This window comes from Myotis lucifugus, unplaced genomic scaffold (assembly GCF_000147115.1).
Source record: "Myotis lucifugus unplaced genomic scaffold, Myoluc2.0 scaffold_0, whole genome shotgun sequence".
Taxonomy (NCBI): Eukaryota; Metazoa; Chordata; class Mammalia; order Chiroptera; family Vespertilionidae; genus Myotis; species Myotis lucifugus.
This window is the reverse complement of record NW_005871048.1, coordinates 2949691-2968536: the sequence shown is the minus strand read 5'-3', so window position 1 is coordinate 2968536 and position 18846 is coordinate 2949691. Positions and strand designations below refer to the sequence as shown.

Here is an 18846-nt window from a genome sequence, read left to right as displayed (position 1 = left end):
TTGTATATATATATAAATTATATTTGTATCTAAATATATCTGTATTTAAATTTAGAGAAGAGAGGGAATTTGTAAGAGAACTGTTTCCATATTGATGCTTTAGTATCCTCCAGAACATTTTCAACTTGTCCTCTAAAAGAAATTGGTAGTAACAAGCTAAATACCCTCTTTAGTGGTGGTATGGATCTTTCAGAAGAGAATTTTGTGCCTCCATACTAGAGATGTCACATTGAGGAAGTTATGGAGTCAAGGTGGTCTTACTTTTAAGCAAAAATGCATCCAAAGAAGATTCTAGAGAAATAATAAGTAATACTTTCTGAGTACTTACTGCAGGCTTGCAACTCTATGAGGTAGGAAATATTATTTTCTCCTTTTTACAGATGAGGAAGCTGAGGCAAAGACATGTTAAGTGACTGAACTAAGGTCCCAGAGTCAATAAATGTGAGAGACAGGTTTTGCAAATGCTCCCATGTACCCAGCGCTTTTCACTATTGCACCCACCTGCCATCACACTTATTCCAGGAGGTGCTGGAGGACAGGGCACTTATGCTGAGATTTATTTTCACTCTGGATGAAGACCTAGCACGTGCGCGTGCACGCTCTCTCTCTCTCTCTCTTTCCATACACACACACACACACACACACACACACACACACACACACAGGGTGTCCCAAAAAATGTATGCACACTTTAACAACTGATAGCCCAATTTTGAAAATGAAATATATTTTAATAAACACTGCCTTTATAATTATTCAGAGTGTGTGTATACATATATAATAGCTTTATCGAGTTATAATCATATGCCATAGAATTCACCTATTTAAAGTGTACAATTCAATGGTTTTTAGTGTATTTAAAGAATTGTACACCACAATCCATTTTAGAAGATTTTCATCACCTCCAAAACTTAGTGCTCATTAGCATTAATTCCCTATTTACCCCCAGTCCTTTCTTCTGCCCCCTTTCCCTAGGCAACCACTAATCTACTTTCTGTCTCTGTAGTCTTGCCTGTTTTGATATTGTTTGGACTCGTACAATACATGGTCTTTTGTGACTGGTTTCCTTCACTTAACATTTATTTGCAAGTTTCCTCTCTGTTGGAGCATATGTCAGCACTTCATTTATTTTGACTGCCAAATAATATTCCATTGCATGGGCAGACCACATTTTATGTATCCACTCATCATGGATAGATTTTTGGGTTGTTTTCACTTTTTGGCTATTTTTAATAATGCTTCAATGAATATATATATATATATATATATATATATATATATATATATATATATATATATGCTAGAGGCCCGGTGCACAAAATTCGTGCACGGGGGCGGGGGGGGGAGTAAGGTCCCTCAGCCCAGCCTGTGCCCTCTCACAGTCCAGGAGCCCTTGAGGGATGTCCGACTGATGGCTCAGGCCTGTTCCCTGGGGAGCAAGCCTAAGCTGTTAGTCAGACATCCTTAGTGCTGTGGCAGAGGTGGGAGAGGCTCCCGCTACCGCCACTTCGCTTGCCAACTGTGAGCCCCAAATGTAAGCCCGCCTTCTGGCTGAGTGTTGCTCCCCCTATGGGAGCGCACTGACCACTAGGGGAAGCTCCTGCATTGAGTGTCTTCCCCCTGGTGGTCAGTGCGCATCATAGCAACTGGTTGTTCTACCATTCGGTCTATTTGCATATTAGCCTTTTATTATATAGGATATATTTAGAAGTGGAATTGCTGAGTCATAGGACAATTCTAACCTTTTTAAGAATTAAAAAGAATTGCTAAACTGTTTTCCAAAGTGGCTGCATAATTTTACATTCCTACCAGCAATGTATGAGGGTTCCAATTTTTCCATATCCACACTATCACTTATTATTATCTGCCTTTATATTATAGCCACTCTTATTGGTGGGAAATAGTATCTCATTGTTTTTTATTTGCTTCCCCAATGAGTAATGATGTTTAATATATTTTCATGTGCTTATTGGTCATCCGTATATCTTTTTTGTTGAAATAGCTATGCAAATTTTTATTTGCTTTTTATTGGGATATTTGTCTTTTTATTATTGAGTTGTAATAGTTCTTCATATATCCTAGATGTATGTCCCTTATCAGATATATAACTTGCAAATATTTTCTCTCATTCTGTGATTTATTTTGTTCACTTTTTGATAGTGCCTGTTGCAGCAGAAAAGTTTTTATTTTGATGAAGCCCAGTTTGTCTATTTTTTCCTTTCTTTTGCTTATGTTTTTGTCATCAAATCTAAGAAACCACTGACTAATCCAAGGTCACAAAGATTTATGCCTATATATTCTAAGAATTTTATAGTTTTAGCTTTTACATCTAGGTCTTTGATCCATTTTCAGTTCATTTTCTATATATGGTATGAGATAAATGTTCAACTTCATTCTTTTGCATGTGATTATCAGCACCATTTGTTGAAAAGACTACACTTTTCTCCATTTAATTGTCTTGACATCCTTGTCAAAGATCGCCTTATTTCTGGACTCTCACTTCTTTTCCATTGATATACACTGAGTGGCCAGATTATTATGACTGGCCAAATTATTATGACCACCCCATCAGTACAATGAAGGGAATTAGTTATGCAAATAATAATAATAATAAAACCTTGAGAGTATTTGCTTAGGAAGTTTTCAATATTCAGTATTTTGGGAAGTGTCAATGAAGTACTGATGGGGTGATCATAATAATCTGGCTGGTCATAATAATCTGGCCACTCAGTGTATATGTGTATCTCCTATGCCAGTACCATACTGTTTTGATTATTTTAGCTTGGTAGAAAGCTTCAAAATTGGGAAGAGTGAGTTCTCCAACTTTAGTCTTCCTTTCCAAGATTGTTTTCACTATTCTGGGTCCCTTGTATTTCCATATAAATTTTAGGATCAGCATGTCAATTCCTGCAGAGAATTAAGGCGGAATTTAATGAAGATTGAAACTATAGATCAATGTGGGGAGTGTTGCCAACTTAACAACACTGAGTCTTCAGATCCTTGAACACAGGGTGTCATCAGCAGCCTCTTCAGTGGTGTCTTTCAGTCCTTTGGAAATTGTTGAGAGCTTCTTTGGCTTCTGACGGGTAAACTGAAAAGAACCGTCATGTACTTGATTTCTAGTGTCTGAGAGCTACCGTGGGAAACAGACCATGGCTGGTGTAATGGACTCTATTTTCTATTAATAGGAGCCACCCACAGACACAAGGACTCCATGGCCCTCTAGTTCCTCCTTGACTTGCAAAAGCTAAGATTACCCAGACTTCACAATATGTCGTTCCACCTTCTCATAGTTTCTGTTTGGCTCTCAGTTACTAAATGTTAAAACTACATTATTTCAGGGATTAAAGCAGATTTTTGTGACTTCAACAGGCTTCTTGAAGCTCTCAACTGGAATGGCCAGCACTAAGTTCTCAATGACCACAGTGAAACGGAGCATTTTTAACCCCCAGCAAATTTAAAAATTCCCTTACAGAGAGGCCATATCATTTGTTTTGGGCAAAACTCCACCCAGTCTACTCTTGCCTTATGAATATAGAGGAAATGTGAGGTGTTCACTGCTCAAGTATCCACCTGCTTTGATGATTTAGAACCAGCATGTGAAAGGCATACTCTCGCGTACATGAGCAAATCAGGAGCGAGGGTTTGGCCTGAAGCCAGTCAGAAAATGTGTTCGTTGCATTCCACAGTCTGGGTCATGGGGTAAGACAAATTATCCCATCTGGCCTTAGACCTCTGGGCTCCTGTGGGAATGCAGTGGCTTTGTCACACAATGTAATCTGTAATCCTCTGTCCGTCTGTGACTGGCCTGCTTCTCCGAAGGGAGGAAGCTCTATCACGTGTCGCCCACCATTCCTTTGCTTCATGGTCCCAGTGACTTGTTTATCCGGGACTTCTGTGTGAGCATCAGGTCTGCAAGTATCGAAGGCTGCTGTGAAATGTGTTTTAGAGAGGTCATCCCCACACTCACAGAACACACACGGAATAAGCAAGTGTATGTCGAGGAAAGAGAGTTCCTGAAGTTCCAGACAGTACCCTACACTGGACCAAGAATTGGCTTTTTATTTTTTTTTCCTAAAAGAAAAGTAAAAGAAGTGTAGCCTCTGTTATTTACACGGAACATCATTACATTGTGAACATTGGATGGGCTCCTGGCTTTTCATCGCAAACTTGTTTTGAGTAAGTCCTTTTGAAGGACCTTTTCCAACACAAAGGAAGGTCTGCTGTCCATTCAAGCACCAGTTTCAGGGTTAAATCAATAGCATCGGCCCAGGGAAGCAAGTGCTTCTTTTCCTCTCCTCCCGTTGCTACAGGTGAAGTGTTGAGACCTGCCGGGCAGGGTAGCAGTGGATGGGATGACAGTGAGGCTTTTGAGAAGGAATCGGTGAAATCTAACACGGGGACTTGAGCTCATCTCCTGACCAAGTCAGCAAGACGGCCTAGAGACACCAACAGGGCTCGGCCACTGGCTGCAGGAGAGGCTGCCAGGCCTCTGAGTTTGGAGCTAGAGATAGGGGTTAGAAGAATTGTACCCCGAATTACCAAGAAACGGATACACCTAAATTGAGGAAGTCATGTGCTAACCAGATATGCCAAGGAATTCAGCTTGCTTTCTTACCAGGGGGCTCACCCACCACTCCTCATTACTTCACCCTCTTTTCTAATGTTTGACTGCCTTTTTATCTTAAAGGAACCAGAACTCTTATTTATTTCTACTATAATTGATAGTCCTATTTTACAGTCATAAAAAAGTATTCATAGTGTACTACCATATAGATTAACCAAAATATGCATGCACTTCTATTATATGTGGTCATTTAAAACCTTAATTTATTGACATTTTTAGCCAGTGGACTACCTTATCAAAAAGGGGAAGATTGCAGTAAAAAAGGAAAAAAAGGGGAGGGGGGAAATGAAACACCTTTTCCTCATTTTGAAAAGCCAGTCTCATTTTATAGCTGTGTGTGTGATAGCTGTGTCTTGCTACTCTTGTTCTTGAAGGGGAGCATTTCTGTGACAGAAGCTGTATAACCAGTTGCAAAAGGCTATAGGACGTGTTCATACCAGAAAAAAAGTAACATGCTAAACGGATAGGAAAGAGATTAGGATGCCAAATAGCCCCTAGGAGTCATGGGAAAGAGAAAGGGACCAGCAGGGCATGGTATGATGGAAAGAAGGGGAAGAAGAGGAGGGAGAGAGGTGGGGCGCTCATCCAAGCCCTGCCAAGAAGGGGGACATTGGGCGGAGGAAACCTGGAGGCAAGTTCATGAGATATTGTGGCTTCTCTACTCTGCTCATCAAGCAGAACTAGGCGTGCAGGCGTCCCAGCCCCTCTCAGAAGGGCACTGCCCTTTCCAAGCTTCCCCAAACACAGCAAGTGTGACCAGCTGAGTAAGTGAACGGCTCCTTCAGGTACTCGTCTGCCCTATACTGACCTCTCATGCAGCTGAGAGACGCCTGAATTGTTATAATAAGGGGAGGTCTACCTTTCCTTGGCCAGTGACATGTAAGTGCAAATTCAAATGCAAATGAACTTTAATGAACATGCATGCACCCAATCAGCCACAAGTGCAAATGACACGCTCTCTGACTCTTTATGGTTTTGAAGGGTGCAGAGGAGAGTGTGTATGCAGGAACACCAGTCTGTCTATCTACATGTCTTGCGGGGAGGGAGTCATGTAAAAGCAGAATGTAGGGTCTCTGAAGGGAGGGTGGATGGAGGCACTCGCCTTCCCGAAAGAAAGGCTGCAGAAAAAGCCCAAGTTCCCTGATCTCCCAACCTGCCTCGCAGTCTGTTCTCCGCTTTTATCTGGGTCCAACCTAAGGCAGGCCATGCTTTCTGGTGTTTATGTCTTATAGCTGCAAATGCACACATCTCTGATTTATAGGACTTACCAGTATGTTTTTTTCAAAGCAGATTATTTTTTAATGGATCTTTACAATTTGCAGTATCCAAATAATCTTGACAAATTTAATAACCAGTCATTGAGTGTTCCCACAGTGCTTAGGTGCTGGGAACATGAAGATAAGTAGCACCAGCTCCTGGCCTGCTCCGTTCTCTCGGGCAAACACCGCGTGGGCAGAGGAGGGCACGCCAGTGAATAACCTCTTACACTACAGTGTGCCGTCACTTCACTGGCCAGAGGGTTACAAAAGCTGAAAAGTGCTATGGCTAAATACTGTAGTCCCTTTCTCCTATAACCACCAAGCCCAATTATTATTAACACATCTCTCTCTTGGCTCTAATATATGTTTAACAGCTTATTGCTCAGGAACAAGACATCAAATTGAAATCATTTCATTCATTCACTTACGCCCCAAAATTTCAATACTGGAATAAAGAATATAAACAATTAAGCAAGACAAGGAGTTTGAGGGTTATCTCGGAGAGGGGGAAGTAACGACACTCCAGATGATTCATTCATTTGCCGCATTCATGGAATCACGAATGCCTGGTGAATGCTGATTTCCCATTGAGGCTGCTGGCCTAGGCATCAGGCATTAAAGGCACGGACATTTCTTTAGAGCTGCTTAGCTGAAGTTTATCGCGATCATTCAGCCATTGCCTAGCAACTTGTGAAGGCCATGAAAGAGCTCTTTGTCCCCAGGCCTGGCAAAAACAGTCCCTCACACATCTCCTTATCAGCGTTAGAACATTTATCAGGAAAAAAGGCTTCCATTGAGCCAGAGATTCCTGCACATTTAAAGATACTCCCGAGTTTAGGAAGTTGTTTCCTGACGTAGCTCATATGAGAGCTTTTATCTGTGCTTTGGGAAACATTCCACAGAATTTCCTCAAGGTGTCCCATAATTCTTCTATTGCTTTATAATCTGGGCCAAGCATTAAAAAACACAGACCTGAGCTCATGAAAGTTTATCCTCTCCAAAAGAAGCAAGGCAGACACTTCCACCCCCTTTGCAGGGAAGGGTCACCATGTGAGGTGCACAAAATGTGACTATGCCGGGCTTCCCGGCTTCACCCCACTTCTCATCACTTCTTGGGGGAAGGAAAGAATGACACGGTTGCTCCATCCAGTTGGAAAATGGTCCTGAATATCACACTGAAAAGGGACAGGGCTTATGCATTCATTCAGCAAATATTTGACACCTCGCATGTGCTAGGCACTGTAGTGGACAGAACCAGGCACCGTCTCTCCTTCGTGGAGCTGCCAGAACTCATCAGTGACCCCAGGTGAGTGTGGGGAGGGGGCTGCAGCCTTCATCTGCATCCTCTCCTACATTTCTCTGGAATTCATCTTCCCCTGCATCCCAATACCATTAATTTAGTTTAAGACCTTGTCGTTTTTATCTTTTTTTTTTAACCTGGAAAATCCCAAACGGCCACCTGATAGGTCTTCCTTCTCCCAGGCTCATCTTCAAAACAGCTTCTGCCCCCCTACAAACACACGTTTAATTATGCACATCTCCTGCTGAATTGTCCATTTGGTCCCTGTTAGCCCTCTTACCAAACTAGAGGGGTTTGTTCTCCCGTGTGCCTCAAAGCCCAATCAAATGCAAACAGGACTTTGCAGCAAAGAAAATAAAGGTTTATTATTTAAAGAAATGGTGTCAAACTGAAACCATTGCTCTAGGACCTAGTTCCCCGAGGCTTCCAGGGGATGCTTGTATAAGGGACAGTCATTAATCATGGCAGAGGTAGGGTCGTGGTCAGCGCTAGGATAGGGGTCGCTGACCATTGCCTCTGGTCCTGATGTCAGCCACAGTGTCGCTCTGTCTGGTTTCACACCGGTGTGGTTGGTGGGGCCATCCTGCTTTTCTAGGTCTGGACCTGAAACACAACTGAGGCCTAGATGTTATCTTTAGTTGGACTAAAACTTTCTCTCTGTGGTCAACAGACTGGAGGCTTTGCTCCTAAGATTAGTTGATGGGGTCAGAACCTCATTGTCCTGAGGGCTTTATGATTAAGGGAGTGGTCGTGCAAGTCAGGGTGCTGGAGGAGGCCAGTTTGAATCAAAAGGAAAGAAAGGAGAAAAGATCATGTTAAAGAACTGAAGTTTCTGTGTGGTTGCAGCACCAGGAGGAAGCTCACACTCCACAGTGCGGCATTCTTGGCTCTTCTACATGACCATGCCTGGCTGCCCTGAGGACTCTCCCACTCTCAGCCCCATTTCTCCTGCCCCCAACGTGCCATTCCGGAAGGAGAAGACACACACTTCTTTGGGCTTCTGAGCCTTGCATCCAACTTTTCTTTAGCTTGGAACCCTCCTCTGCCTTCATAAGCTACCTGCTCTGACCGTGATCCCCTAGCAGGGTTGGGCGGGCCTGTTTGGGGCCCATTCTCACTCTAGAGTTAGAGGTCTTTCTCAGAGAACCTCTCACCAGCAAGCCAGCAGCTGTCAGACCCCATGAATGTTTACTGAGTTGAATTTTCTCTTCTGTCTTTGACAAACAAGGAAATAAAACAATGTCTTATAGGACTCTAGCAAAGTTGGCAAAGACTAGGATGAGGTCAGTGGAAATAATTCATGAATAAAATACACACACACACACACACACACACAGCCAAAAAAAATGGTTAAAGCAAACTTACAGTTTCCTATCCTGGAAAAAGTTTCATGCTATGCCTGGCAGAGAGGTCATATCAGTAGCACTTACCCTGGCATCCCCTCTGTAAGTCTCATTGCCTGAAATTTCACACTTAGAGATTTATTTCTTAGGCTCTTAACATGTATATTTCTTAAAATATCAGTATTCTCTAGAAAAGGTAACACCTCAGCAATAATAAATGCATCTTATCCTTTCCTGACTATAAGATGGAGGGAAAGATACAAGAGGCCTGAAGGGGAGGAATAGCAATAGGAGAAAATATCAGAAGAAGAAGACAGCTTCACACTTTTCCCTGATTGAGATATACTGTATATTTGTCTTCAAACAGGTTAGGCATTAATACCTGCAAAGTGATGACTCACTTTTACTAATGATAGAGAAAAATAAAAATATTGAATTCTTAGGGGGAGTTGGTAATAGAATTGTTATAAGTTACTTTAAAGGAAAGACTTCATTGCGGTCATAAAAGTTATTTAAAAGTAAGCTTGGTTCTGTTGAAATTTGTGTATAGTGTGTATATGATTGGAGACAGAGATTTGATCGATGATTTCTAGAATTCCCTGAGATGGTCTGGAAATGAAATGATGGGTAAATCATGTGAAATGAGCTTATCTTTGCAATGGATCTCCTTGCTGTATCGAGGGCCTTGTTATGTATATGAAAATTACCTCGATAAAGTTGATTATGACTGATGGTTGTGCTAATCAGCTGAACAAACCTGTTAGGGAAGAGGAATCAGATATGAAATAAAAGATCACTTATTCACATTTGTCAACCTGCCCACGAGTCATTTATCTTAAGGGCTCTGATTGAGAATGTGCTAAGTCATATGTAAATCATGATAATCTATAATGGCAAACGTCAGCATAGACTTTTGGATATAAATTGCACTCCATTCCATCTTAACTGCATTGATTAATGTGAAGGAGAGATTGGCAAGCATCTGATAAACTATATCACTATAAATAGCTAAATCTCCTATTTCCCCACGTTCCCACTCCACCAAAAAAAAAAAATGCCAAAAATCAGGATGAATTTTCAGGATGATTTTGAGGTTGACAAAGTAATTACTCAGCTTTGACTTCTCCAGAATCCCAACTGGGTGGCTCCCGATTAAAATGGCCAGGGTGTCGGAATCTCCATGAAGCAGGCGTCCCTAATTCAGCGGCTGACACACGGGAGTCCCGTTCACGGTCAGAGCTCAGGAACTGAACTTGAACAGAGTGAAGCCTTAGCAGATTACTTTCCTTGGCACTTCCTTCAGATGCACAAAGAAAAGTTTAGGTTTGCAGTCCCCTTGGAAGTGATTTCCTCCTCTGTGCATTTGATGCTTCTGCCCTGTATAGAGATGAGTCACAGCACCAGACAAGATTCTATGGCCGGTGAATCACATTGGGAATGTGGAGTTTGCAATTCCATTTCAGCTTTTCAAAACAGATTTGATTTTTTTTTAATCATATATTTGTGAACTCCAAAAAAAATCACAGTAGGCCAAAATTCTGCATCTTATGCTATGGGGAACTCTTAGACCCTAATCAACTTATACCAGGACTAATCTCCTTTCCCCAGCCAGCAGTCCAAGCTAAAATAATAGTCTATTGTTGCTTCAAGCCAGACACAGTGAGGTCTGTGTGCTTTCATGCCTACTCTACCATGTGGGAGACTTTCTGAAGGAAAAATCAGTCAAAAGTGAAAAATGTGCTTCAGCAGAAATGGCTGTGTCCCAATTAGCAGCGTTCACGTTCTGGTTTGGGGCTGCGTCTGTTTTAAGGTTTGGGCCACGGTAACTTTTCTCCTAATCAATTGAGAAGCAAAACCTGCAATACCAACATTGCCTTCTCAGCTTCCTTGGTGCTGGGGGGTGTGGGTGCTCTGTAATCCCTGAGTGTGTGCGTGCTTGTCCGTATTGTGTTTTCTCTTGGTTGAAGGCCAGCCGTCACCAGTTCTCTACTAATTACAACTCATTCTTGTTGCCTGTCAGGGCGAAGAGCATTTGAGTTGTGAAGAATTCAGACATACAAGAATGGAGCCCCTGTCTTATTTCAAATACAAACTTACAAAGGACACTTCCATTTGATTCCAATAAAACCAGGGTTTATATTTTATATTTGCAACTTGGGTTTTTCTTTATGTTCCCTCTAGGCATTTTGTTCATTCATGACTGACTCTAAAGTTTCAGTATTTCCAGTGTGCGAGTTAAACACCTACATAGTTTCATAAGAATCGTTAACTTAGACAACAGCTATAAATAACATCGATTGTGATATCCCACCTATAGCTGCTCAAAGTCAGATTAAATTTTTAAAGTGGAATTTGGTGGCACAGATTTCTGTGCTGTGTAGTGTAGCATCAACATAGTTTAAGATTGTGTGGGTTTTTGTGTGTGTGTTAATTCTCACCTGAGGATTTTTTTTATTGATTTTTTTAGAGTGGAAGGGAGGGAGAGAGGTAAAGAGAAACATTAATGTGTGTCTCTCACATTGATTGGTTGCCTCCCCACATGTGCCCGACCAGAGGCAGGGATCCAGCTTGCATCCAAGGTAGGTGCCCTTGACCATAATCAAACCCAGTCTGAGGGCCAGTGCTCTATCCACTGAACCAAACCAGCCAGGGCTAAGATTGTGTTTATTTGATTGCTCCGAGGAATGGGTTTTCTTTATGTAAAACAATATAACCACCTTTTATTTCTCATCTTTTTACACTTTGTCTATTTCTCTGTAAAAATAAAGAATGGAGGGAGAAAGAGGAAATCACTCAGAGCTAAATGATGCAATCGTTTTGATAAATGTTGCCTTTAATAGAGCCTTGGGCTTCCCTTTGTTCTCTCCTCCTAAAGAGGAAAGTCAGTATAACTAAGGTGTTTTATTCCTTCCCTTTATGACTGTAGGAAGCAGTCCTGGGATTATTTTAACCTTAGGATGATACATGATCACGCAGTATATGATGGCATATTGATGTGTATAAGTGGGTTTTAAACCTTATGCCATCTCCACTCGCTGTTTGCTGGGATAACTCAGCTTTGATACCAAGACCTTGGTCCTTGTGCCTGACTCAGCCTCCCAGAGGCACCCGCCTGCCCTGCCTCGCACTCAGCCCTGCCCGTGTGTGTTGTTCCAGGTGTCCACTGTGACAGCGTGTGTGCGGAGGGACGCTGGGGTCCCAACTGCTCCCTGCCCTGCTACTGTAAAAACGGGGCTTCGTGCTCCCCGGACGACGGCATCTGCGAGTGCGCGCCAGGGTTCCGAGGCACCACTTGCCAGAGAAGTAAGTGTTCCCTTAGGTGGCAGTCTGTCCTCCTGGGGGCACCGAGTGAGGGTTATTATCTCTGTCCTCCTCTAAGCGAGTAGGGACATCTGTGGCAGTTGAAGGCAGAAGGAAGTGTAATGGGCACCCTGTCCTTTGCAGAGCCGGCCTTCATAGCACATCCCCGGCTTTTATTCCTTCCAACCTTCCAGGACTGACCTAACAGATGGGGCTTTCGCCATTTTTTCCCCAGTAATGATTTCATTGCCTCATTGGCATCACCATCGGGATATGTTTCTTGATCCTGCCTTAAATCTTGCAAATGGTGTTCCAGAAATCCATTGACCTGTAAATATTTTATTAGGCAATTTGGCATTGGCCTTATTTCAATTACTAGAAGTCAACATCAGCCAAACCTTGCGGCAAATCATGCATCCTGCTAGTAGTCTGAAAGTTAGTACTATGGGGGACATAGAATTGCCGAGTTTAAAATGGGGGCTGTTGACATTGGTCAGTTGAAAACTTAAGTTAGGAAATGACCCATAAGATTTTACTAAATCTTCTTGTAAATGTTTTCAAGAAAGGAATATAGGACTAACTATAAGGTACATTATTCTAATTTTTAAATTACTTTGTTTTATTGAGAGCTCTATGCAGTTGTCCTACATTTAAATCCCAAATAATGTCTTGGGAAGAACCTAATTATGTAGTGTTTTGCTTATTCACTTTTCAGCCACAATCATTAAGCTGGACCATGTAGAGGAGGAACCATCTTTTAATTCTGACTGTAGATCTATTTATTGCCAGTCATGACTAAGTGAAAGGTCAACACATGGCTTGAGAGTATTTATTTTGGCCTTCTTAGAATTTAGAATTTTATTTCCTTCTTTCATTTATTTATTAAAGCCTTTAGCTCTATGCCAAACCTCAAGCTAATTGGAGCCATAAATGGGAAAATAAAGGGGACGAAGTCATTTGCCTGTCCTCGGGCAATTCAGAATTTAGTGTCTTTTTTTCATTATGAAAGAATACCCTGTTTCTTTGGTGGTTGTTATTTTATACTTGGAAAATTCTCAGTATCATTAAAAAAATGTTTTACTCAAAACTTGAACTAGATCTCGATGTGGAATAGGAAAGAAAACTATTTCAGGAAAGATAACTGTCGATTTCCATTCTTGTTTCAGTCTGTTCCCCTGGTTTCTATGGGCATCGCTGTAGCCAGACGTGCCCGCAGTGTGTGCACAGCAGTGGGCCCTGCCACCACATCACCGGCCTGTGTGACTGCTTGCCTGGCTTCACAGGAGCCCTCTGCAATGAAGGTAAGGCGCAGTTTGGGAGAGACACCTGGTGATGAGCAAGCCCCGTGCGGTCTGTCCTCAGGCTCCCAGGGACCTGTCTGCAGCTACTAGCTCTCGATGCCTCCAGGGGGCTGTGTTTGCAGCTTCTGCAGATATGACGTTGATCTTTGGAAGAGTTGGCTTGCCACTCCAGCAAAGCCTCTTTATTCTCTGAGCGGTGCTACACTTCAGCTTTAATTGCAAACAGCCTCCCATGAAAAAATCAATCTGAGGAAGGATGTTGCCTTCTTGCGCAAAAAGTTATGAAATCAGCTTTCTAGAAATGTGCTGGTGTCTCCTGGTTCATGATGCCTTAATGAGGGCGTGTGGCTTAATGTATTTGTAAAAACAAGCCCATTCAGGATGAAGGATGATGTTAGGTGGAGGCAGCTACTAAATGGGCAGCTGGGACCTTTAAAGTTCCCTCCTGTCCCAAGAGCCCAGGGTTTTTGTGAGATGAGACGTAATGATGAGTTACTGACCTATAACTTGTTCACAGTGTGTCCCAGTGGCAGATTTGGGAAAAACTGTGCAGGAATTTGTACCTGCACCAACAATGGGACCTGCAACCCCATTGACAGATCTTGTCAATGTTACCCGGGATGGATCGGCAGTGACTGCTCTCAGCGTAAGTCTCGTCTGAGAAGAACTGATCAACCATTTTTATTTGTTTGTTTTCAAACTCTTTAGGGTTGAAGTATGAGTGGTTATCTAATCAAGCAAACTATATGAATAATTATAAGATACATTATTTTAAAGTTTAAATGGCTTTGTTTTGCCATTAAGAGCTCCGTGCGATGGTCCTACATTTAAATCTAAATAATGTCTTGAAAGGAACCTAAATAAATAGCATTTTTTGCTTATTTACTTTTCAGTGATTCTTCTTCTGTAAAATGGGGGTCATGTACCCAGAAAATCTATGCTAAGTTTCACTCCAGACCTCAAGTGGGAGATATTATTTTTCCCTTGCTCTTGGGGGGAAAAAATGGTCACACAATCATGGGAGACTTTCTTCATTTTTAAAAATTATTTCAGATTTATTTATTGTCTTTTGGGCTATATTTCCTACTGGATAGCCATATAGAAATTATAGGTGGTCCTCTTTTGAAAGAGTTATGTTCTTTAAGTGTTGGTATGAATAAAAACATTGTTTGACTGGGTTTTTTGGTAAATCAAATCATTTTACCCCATCACCTTACATTGCAATTTCACAGATACTTTATCTGAGGTTCTGATGGCCCTTCGATGAGCAATGACCCCTAAGATTTAGTTTTGTTTTTTCAAATCTAAGAGTTTATAAATCTATTTTAGATTGAATCTAAGATAACTGAAGATTTAGTTTTATTATTATCTGCTCTTTCTAAGTAAGAGGTTTTACAAGTAAACCAGTTCTTACATACAACGGGCACCATAACATTTAAAACAAGCCTCTTGTGACATCTCTGGAACAGGCTGACAAGTGCCAGCTTCTGAGATCAAAGACAAAAATTACATGGCCCTGGTCCCTAACCTCTCTCAAGTCACATCATTTTTCTATCTGATCTCTGCTCAGCAGCCTCTCCTCAGAGAGTCCCTCCTTAAAGAAGCAGCTCCGTCATTCCCATCCCCTTAACCTATTTAATTTTTTTCATAGTTATCACCGCTGGTTTTGGGTTGGCTGGTTGGTTTGCCTGCCTTCCCTACTAAAAGAAGCTTCTGGAGGATAGCCTTTCTCGTTCTCTGCTATCACCTTCGTTCCCCAAACAGTGCTGGGCACAGAGGTGCTCAGTGTACATGATAAATAATGAAATCTGTGACCTTGAGGTGATTCCCGTTCTGCTCTGCAGTCTGTGAATGAATTCCTGTCAGTGGTGCTGGTTGCTGTCACAATCAGCATTGCCATCTGGGTCTTATGTGTGGAGCAGTGTGCTTCCTCAGTCCTGGTGCACACTGCTAACCTCTCATGTGCAAGGAGCTGTGTGTGGGGGGTGGGGGGGAGGGGGCATTGGAACCTTCTCTGCTGGGCTGGCCTCGGATCTCACAGAGCTCTCCACGCCTGCTGTGCTTTCAGCTTGTCCACCCGCCCACTGGGGCCCGAACTGCATCCACACGTGCAACTGCCACAATGGGGCCTTCTGCAGCGCCTACGACGGGGAATGCAAGTGCACTCCCGGCTGGACAGGGCTCTACTGCACGCAGCGTAAGCGGCCAGCCTCCCGAACCCAAGGGGAGCCCCACCCAGGAGGACACAGCCTTTCCCTGTGCACCCGCGAGCTCTCCTGGCATTCGAGGGCTTGGTCTACCCACCGACCTCTAGACATCTCACTCTCTACGTGGTTAAGAGCTGCCATGTCCCAGGGTTTCTGTCTGTGTCATATCAGGGCCATGAGGGGGAGCAGTGCTTGCTATATGTAGATGTGGTGGGGGGCAGTGTCTTTCTCTTCTTTAAACAGACCCTATTTTTATGGCTCAAACTCCCTTTCATGCATTCTACACGCACGCGGTTAGAGTAGGTGACAGTGATTAGAAAGGGAGCGAAGGCGGCAAGCCTCTGCCTGCCATGCTCTGTGCTCTTGGAGAAGATCGAGTCATGGCTCTCGAGCTTGAGCGAGCTTCCCAACCACCCGCCGGCTCAGTCAGCTGGCCCCGCTCCCAGCGTGTCTGATCCGGGAGGGCTGGGCTGGCACCAGAGCACTCACATTTCTAACAACTTTCCAGATGGTGATGCCAGTCTGGGATCGTGCTTTAAGAATCACTAGTCCTTTTTTCCATTTTGTATCCCATCGAGTCCTGACCATTTCTTCTTCTATAAGGTCATTAGCGTCATAGGTTATCATGTGCAAAGTACCCATCTTGGCACTGTTGGGGGAAAAAAGACTAGTCTCTACCCTCTTGCCTTTCATTGAATGAAGGAGAAAAGACAGGAAGGCACGTATCATGATTATCATTAATACTTGTATATAATTTTAAATTGCAGAAGTGAGCAGACAAAGAGAGATGAGTCAGAGATTAAGCAACATTTGTTTAATACTAATTAGAGAACATAAAGAATAGGCTGAACAAACCTTTTGGAACTTTCTAGAAAAGGGTATAGACCTTGAGCCATGATTTGAAAGGGAGAATTGGCAAGGAGGAAGGTTGTCCCAGGCATATTCTGCCGAGATTGTATATGTACATAGAAAGGTTTTTGAGCTCCTTAGGGAAAACACCTTGCAAGTTGTTATTTATAATTCCAAAACCAGGACCTGCTTCAGACAGAGGAGCTTTTAAGTGGACATATCACAGTGCAGTGGGAAGAGCAACAGGGTCTAGAGGCAGACCTCCCTGCGTTTTGCATCGTCACCCGCCATCCTGCCATTTGCTGGCTGTGTGCACTCGGGGCTCGGTTCCCACATGCAGGGTGGGATTATCCATCCCTGCGTTTCTGGGCTTCTGTCAGGAGTCGGTGAGGAGGCATGAGAAGAGCTGGCACAGGCTGGGTGCTAAATGAGTACAATGGCCACAGGGGGGCTGTCGCTGCATTCCAGTATCTGGGTCTGCCTCTGCGTCATGAAAGCTGAGTTCCCTGTAAAAAAGGGGGAAATAAAAGGCACATGTGATGCTTGGAACCAGCCGTGGAACCAGCCGGTATTGAAGCTTTCTTGACTCACAGAGCCCTGAAACTCTTGCTGGTCAGCGGCCGGCCCATTGAAGCCAGTAGGGCTGTGCAAGAGTCCCGACGGTCTGGGCCTTGAAAATTGTGCCGCGGTGGGAAGGCGAATTGCTTTGTTATAAAGCACCTGCCAAGTGCAGGGATGTTTCAGTTCATCATTTTACCACGTATTTCAGTGAAGGAGATCATATTATCTAAGTGAGTAACACATACGGCGGACAGGTATCAGAGTTGGAGACATTCTGTACCAGAAGTAAAAGCATTCAGGTCGTTTTTACATAAAGTACCCACTTCAGCCCACGGAATTGGAGTCCAGGATGCTTGTAGTTGAGTGAAAGGATGAAAGGAAATGCCCAGACCTCGGCAGGGTTGAGGATGCCTTGTACGAAGACACCAGCCGTGCCTCCAGGGTGCCAGTACTGGTTCACCTGCCAGGTGTGGAACTGCTCTGCCTCCGCCTCCTCACAAGAACCCCTTCTTGGGACTTCAAAGGCTTTGTGACAAGCTGACACGTGCATCACTGTCTTTACTCGCTCTCTAGTGGCTCAACGTCTTTAAAATGTTGGAAGCAAGAGCTGTGCTTCTCCTCGGCAGCCTCTTGACTCCTGCTGTCCTTCCTCCTCGCACAGGCTGTCCCCTGGGGTTTTACGGGAAAGACTGTGCGCTGATATGCCGGTGCCAAAACGGAGCCGACTGCGACCACATCTCCGGGCAGTGCACCTGCCGCACCGGGTTCATGGGGAAGCACTGCGAGCAGAGTGAGTACGAGAACACCACATCTCTAGGCGGTCTGTCCCCCCACAGTCACTTTTCCTAGATGCCTGAAGATATTTTAAGTTTTTTCAGCTGGCGGCTGGTCACCAGCACGGTTGACTTCCCTTCAAAGACCTGGCCACCTTGGGAACTTTGCTGTCTTTTTCCTCAAAATTCTTCTTCTGAGTAACTCCTCATTGCTCTGGGTGGAGGGGGTGTGGCTCCAAGACTGAAGACAGAATTCAAGTTTTCCATCTGTTCATCCTGGCTCCCTCTTCCACTCTTTCTTATTTTTGGAACGTGGATGCTCAGAGCTTTAAAAGAGCCAGTCAAGCTTTCTTTATGGCAAAGACAGAGCCCAGGTCCCTCGCTGAAGGAGATTGCATTCAGTGGGCCAGGCTGGGTGTGCAGGAGGCAGAGGGGCTGGGTGCCCAGGGCCAGCCCACTATGGGTGAGCGAACAAGCCTGTGCAAACATGGCCACCCTTCTGACAACCTCGTTTAGAAAGGTTTTATACTGTTTCTACTAACAACTTCTCATCTTTGCCTTAACAGCCTTAAGACAACATATTGCCTTAAAATTTTGTTCTCAAAATCCCATCCTGGGAGAATATGCTCTGTTGGAATTACCCACCCTTGGTTTTCCATTTCTGCCCCACCAGCTCTGTATCTCCTCACGAGGTTATGGGAACATTTAGTCTCGGACTGAGCATTTCGGATTAGTTTACTATTCTTTTCCTCTGGGGCTTTCAGTATTTACGAGAAGTAAATAAATACTTAGAGCTGTATGGGGCTCACTTTACAATGATAATGGCAGGAAAAGGAGCAGGAGATTTCCTGCTCACCAGAGGGCGCAGTCTTGGGAAGGATGAAGCAAAGATGACAGGCCTGCAGGGCCACATGGCCTAGAAAGACTGATCAGCATAGGAGGATTTGGCAATAAAGCGTTGCCCTCCACCAACCCACCAGCACCTCACAGCACCACTGGACAGCCCAGTAAAATGTGTTAACCTTAGAATATTTGTGCATATACTCCTGCCTAGCAAATATAACAAGAGTGATGTCCAAGAAGCAGCCTGGACAGAGAAGGCCCGATTTTAGTTTTGCTCTGCTAGTTCACTTAATCATGAAACAGATACTGAGTCACAGAGCTACCTGCACACCCCTTGGTATATACAAATATTGTGCACATTTGTGCAAATGTCTAAACATATGTGCACATACATACAGGGGTGGGTCAAAGTAGGTTTACAGTTGTGAGTACGTGAATCACAGTTTATTCTTGTACTACCCCCATGTTAATTAGAGGCCCGGT

At 43.6% G+C, this 18846-nt stretch overlaps 1 protein-coding gene across 1 annotated transcript in view; it reads left to right on the top strand.

Moving 5' to 3' along the window:
- Positions 1–18846, top strand: part of MEGF10 (multiple EGF like domains 10) — a 115212-nt gene that overhangs the window by 82159 nt on the left and 14207 nt on the right. Inside the window, exons 13-17 of the mRNA XM_023754822.1 lie at positions 11686–11832; positions 12996–13130; positions 13648–13776; positions 15199–15327; positions 17409–17537. Coding sequence (XP_023610590.1) covers positions 11686–11832; positions 12996–13130; positions 13648–13776; positions 15199–15327; positions 17409–17537 — 669 coding nt within the window. The remainder of the gene's footprint in view (positions 1–11685; positions 11833–12995; positions 13131–13647; positions 13777–15198; positions 15328–17408; positions 17538–18846) is intronic.